We start from the raw sequence: 219 nt of genomic DNA on the forward strand, positions 1-219 counted from the left end.
TCCCCCGTGTGGGTGTGCACTTCCCCCTATGCCGGCCCGCGGCTCAAGGGCACCGCTGGCTCCACAGGGAGGCCTGTGCGCCTCCACCGACCCCCAGGGAAGCGAAGGCCCGAGGCCGGGCGCAGCGAGGCCCCGGCTGCACGTACCACCCAGAGGGGACGCGAGCAGTGGTCGGCCTTCAGGGGCATCTGCTGCCGGTAGTCCTTGGCCCCGTACTCG

General features: G+C 72.6%; 1 protein-coding gene across 1 annotated transcript in view; it reads right to left on the reverse strand.

Annotated features, from left to right (window-relative positions):
- ERCC3 (excision repair cross-complementation group 3) overlaps positions 1–213 on the reverse strand; it is a 22846-nt gene extending 22633 nt beyond the window's left edge. Inside the window, exon 1 of the mRNA XM_010143702.1 lies at positions 147–213. Within this exon, the coding sequence (XP_010142004.1) occupies positions 147–188 (42 nt within the window). The 5' untranslated portion in view covers positions 189–213. The remainder of the gene's footprint in view (positions 1–146) is intronic.
- Between the last annotated feature and the right edge of the window lie 6 nt (positions 214–219).

The sequence above is a fragment of the Buceros rhinoceros genome, unplaced genomic scaffold, assembly GCF_000710305.1.
Source record: "Buceros rhinoceros silvestris isolate BGI_N320 unplaced genomic scaffold, ASM71030v1 scaffold15369, whole genome shotgun sequence".
Taxonomy (NCBI): Eukaryota; Metazoa; Chordata; class Aves; order Bucerotiformes; family Bucerotidae; genus Buceros; species Buceros rhinoceros.